At 40.4% G+C, this 4,610-nt stretch overlaps 1 protein-coding gene across 1 annotated transcript; it reads right to left on the minus strand.

Moving 5' to 3' along the window:
* Nucleotides 1-2,101: 2,101 nt before the first annotated feature.
* Nucleotides 2,102-3,754, minus strand: LOC126455737 (piggyBac transposable element-derived protein 4-like). The gene has a single exon (XM_050091506.1). The coding sequence runs from the start codon at nucleotides 3,752-3,754 to the stop codon at nucleotides 2,102-2,104; it is 1,653 nt and encodes a 550-aa protein (XP_049947463.1).
* Between the last annotated feature and the right edge of the window lie 856 nt (nucleotides 3,755-4,610).

Genomic DNA, 4,610 nt, shown 5'->3' on the forward strand with positions numbered 1-4,610 from the left:
AGAACTTGCATCCGAGTTTAACACAAAGTGCACAATGACGACTTAAGTACAAGAGGACTGACACTCTCACTTTCTATGAATTCAACCTCTCCTGTGAGTCCAGTTTTAGAATCAGATAACTCACTTCAGGTTTACCGTATATCTTGGACCTTCTTATTGACGATGGAACACAGAAATAGCATCCGAATTTAATAGAAAAGGCATAATGCCGACTTAAGTACAAGAGGACTGACACTATCTTTCTATGATTTGAACCTCTCCGGTGAGTCCAGTTTTATATTCCGATGCTTCACTTCAGGTTTACTGTATCCCTTGTACCTTCTTATTGATGATGAAACACAGAAATTGCATCCGAATTTAATACAAAAGGCACAATGCAGACTTAAGTACAAGAGGACTGACACTCTCGCTTTATATGATTTGAACCTCTCCTGTGAGTCCAGTTTTAGATTCTGATGCTTCACTTCAGGTTTCCTGTATACCTAAGACCTTCTTATTGACAATGAAACACAGATATTGCATCCGAATTAAATTCAAAGGGCACAATGCCGACTTAAGTACAAGAGGACTGACACTCTAACTATCTATGATTTGAAACTCTCCTGTGAGTCCAGTTTTAGATTCCGATGCTTCACTACAGGTTTACTGTATACCTTGGAACTTCTTATTGACGATGAAACACAGTAATTGCATCGGAATAAAAATTCAAGAGGCACAATTCCGACTTAAGTACAAGAAGACTGACACTCTAACTTTCTATGATTTGAACCGCTCCTGTGAGACCAGTTTTAGATTCCGATGCTTCACTTCTGGTTTACTGTAACCCTTGGACCTTCTTATTGACGAGAAAACACAGAAATCGCATCCGAATTTAATACAAAAGTCACAATGCCGACTTAAGTACAAGAGGACTGACACTCTCACTTTCTATGATTTGAACCTCTCTTGTGAGCCCAGTTTTAGATTCCGATGCTTCACTTCAGGATTCCTGTATATCTAGGACCTTCTTATTGACGATGAAACACAGAAACTGCATCCGAAGTAAATTCAAAAGGCACAATGCCGACTTAAGTGCAAGAGGACTGACACTCCAACTTTCTATGATTTGAATCTCTCCTGTGAGTCCAGTTTTAGATTCCGATGCTTCACTTCAGGTTTACTGTATCCCTTGGACCGTCTTATTGATGATGAAACACAGAAATTGCATCCGAATTTAATACAAAAGGCACAATGCCGACTTAAGTACGAGAGGACTGACACTCACATTTTCTATGATTTGAACCTCTCCTGTGAGTCCAGTTTTGCGAGGGTCAGTCAAAAAGTAATGCCTCCTATTTTTTTTTCTACGTTTAATTGTCAGGAAATTTAAATGCAATTACATAGGTTGAAAACCACAACATTGAGGATCATTTTGTCATTTTTCAATGTAATCGCCGCCCATCTCTACAGGTTTGGTCCATCTTTGAACAAGGGCATGTATCCCAGCACGGTAAAAATCACAGCTCTGCTTCCTAAGCCATTGACGCACGGATTTTTTGACGGCCCCCTCATCTTCAAAATGAATCCCACGATGAGCTTCTTTTAGTGGCCCGAACAGATGGAAGTCTGATGGTGCCAGGTCAGGGTTGTATGGGGGATGAGGCAAAACTTCCCATCCAATTTTGACAATCTCGTCAGAGGTGTGACGACTGGTGTGTGGTCTTGCATTGTCATGCAAAAGAAGAACATCTGCCATTGATTTTGTTGGGCGAACCCGCTGAAGGCGTGCTTTAACACTCTCTGTACCAGGCCTATTTTATGCACCCGTCCCTAGAAACCGGGCAATTTTACCAATATTAAAAAAATTACTGCATCAAATCTACTGTTTGGATTGTGGCAAATTTGGTACCATCTTGAAGCTGCACATTTCTACTTTAATTCTGAGTGAAAGAAACTACTTTACAATGCACAGCTTTAAGGTACAGTTATAGAAATCACTTAGATGTTTTAAGAATTTAGAAAAAGTCATACGAATAAGGGAATACAATTGTGATTTATTTTTAACCAAAATTGTGGCACTACATTACATGTTTCTGATAGTATACAGTATTACATATAAATTTCACACAGAATCATATTGTTTTTTAGTGTGGAAAATTTTAAAGCAAGGTTCCAGGCAGAGTGCAACGCCACACTGTTCACATTCGTATCGTGTCTCTTTGCGAGAAGCCTTGCCACTCTGTTTCTTGCTCCTGGAACTGCACACGTGACACACACGAGCAGCATACTTCTTAGTAGTTGCAGGTATGTGCTGCAAAAAATGTCTCTTTGTTAGCCGACCTACAGTTCCTTCATTTCTTGGAATGAATTCAAGTGTGTCGTCTTCAACAAGCTGAACTGCAAGCACTGTTATAAAGTCTGTTATTGTAATTTTCTTCCTGTGCACTGCATTGTACAGCCAAAATGCATTTGATACTCCCATAAGCAGCAAATGGAAATATAATTTTCGCCACCATTTCACAGTTCTGTGCTGGAACGGATTGTACTGCAGGCGTTGGTCTCCAATATCCACTCCAATTTTATTGAGGTTGTAATCAAGTACCTGAAGTGGTTTCAATACTACAGACCCATTTCTCTTAGTATGCGTACCAAATGTTGCTTGATGCCTTGTAGACAATGTATACACATCTCTCTTATCTTTCCACTTCATTGCCAATACATTATCTTTACGCCGAAAAGACATTTCGCCCTTTTTCAGCTTAGCAGATACTAAATCTTTAGGCAATCCTTTCCTGGATTTGTTCACAGTACCAACAGCTCCAGTGCCTTTCTCTGCCAGTTGCTGAAATAGCTCTGGACTGGAATAAAATCGATCTAAATACACAGTGTGGCCTTTGTTCAGCAAGCTGCTGTCAGACAACAATCGCAAAATAACCGCAGACGAAGAATTGTCAACAATATGCTTACCAGCATAAACTTCAAAATTTACAACATAGCCACTACTGGCTTCAGCAACAGCATATACTTTCAGTCCATACTTATGAGGCTTATTTTGCATGTAAACACGGAAACTCACACGACCTCGAAATGGGCAAATTCCTTCATCAATTGTCACTTTTTCTGAGGGACGATATGCCTGGATACATCGCTCCTTCAAATTATTATAATATGGCAAAACTTTGTAAAGTGGATGAAATCCATCTTCGCCTGGTTTTTTCTGATTTGAATTGTCAACAAGATGCAAGCATGACAGTATCTGAGTGAAACGCAAACGGCTCATGACATGGGGACAAAAGTTACAACTAAGAACAGGATTAGTGCTCCAATGGTCCGCAATTTTTGGCTTTTTCGAAACACACATGTGGAAAATAATACCCAAGAAACGCCTCATCTCACTTATAGTCACTGGCTTCCACGAACTCAAAACTGAATGGGGCTTCAGATTATTTCCTCTTCTTTTCTTCTGTATTGTCTGTGATGCATACAAATTTGTCTGTCTCTTGAGTTCATTTACGTCACTGTCAGTAAGGAACACTTTACTGCAATCCAGTACAGAACTCGACTCATCAATATCCACTAGTATCTGCCTGGGTGTCGTGTTGACAGGCAGAGGTCGGTAGGTGTCAACTGCAGTCCACTCACTGTCTTTCGGATACGGCACAGCTGCTGGATTTGAAGCAACACCTTCAACATCATTCTCGTCTTCATCTGAAGACAAACTGTCATCAATCTCGTCTTCTAAAAAGAATATCACATTATGTGTAACTACATACATCGTTTACACATGTTCAACAGATATGTGCGTACTGCACAATTACGTGGAAAATTCGGAAATACGTACCTTCAAACACACCATTGCATTCAGAATCGTCTGAATCACTCTCTACATTATCCAGAGTGTCGCTATGATTGATCAAATCCGCAATTTCTGCGTCTGATAAACCGCGCCGAAACATGATGACAAACAACTGAATGATATACAGACTGAGAACGCAAAGATAAGTTTTAACATGAATTACAGCGCTGCCGTGACATCTATGGACGCATTTTGTTAATAAACATCTGAAAAACGTATAGCGCTGGCCAAACCCGTAGAAATAACGTTGCAGTGTTTTGAATGAAATTAAATGTAGCGGCCCGTAAATTTTACGGGCTTGGTGATTTTCGCGCGATCCCAGGCCCGTAAATTTTACGGGCTTGGCGCTTAGAGTGTTAAGTTTGTTGAGGGTTGTGACGTATTGAACAGAATTTATTGTGCATCCCTGCTCCAAAAAATCAACCAGAATCACACCCTCTGTATCCCAGAAAACTGTCGCCATAACTTACCCTGCCGATCGCACAGTTTTGAATTTTTTCTTTCTCGGCGAGCTTGTGTGACACCACTCCATTGACTGCCTCTTTAATTCGGGTTCAAAAAAATGCACCCATGTTTCGTCCCCGGTCACAATTTTTTTCAGAAACTCATCTCCCTCCAAACGGAAGCGCTGCAAGTGTTGGGAGGCTATTGTTTTCCTTGCCTCTTTATTCTGATCGGTTAACATTCATGGAACCCACCGTGCACAAACCTTTGAGTACCCCAATTGTTTAATAATCGTGATCACACTGCCTTTACTAAGAGAAATAATGCGACA

This window comes from Schistocerca serialis, chromosome 2 (assembly GCF_023864345.2).
Source record: "Schistocerca serialis cubense isolate TAMUIC-IGC-003099 chromosome 2, iqSchSeri2.2, whole genome shotgun sequence".
Lineage (NCBI taxonomy): Eukaryota > Metazoa > Arthropoda > Insecta > Orthoptera > Acrididae > Schistocerca > Schistocerca serialis.

Coding starts and splice junctions, on each gene's coding strand:
- LOC126455737 (XM_050091506.1), bottom strand. CDS start 3,754: ATGTATGTAGTTACACATAATGTGATATTCTTTTTAGAAGACGAGATT.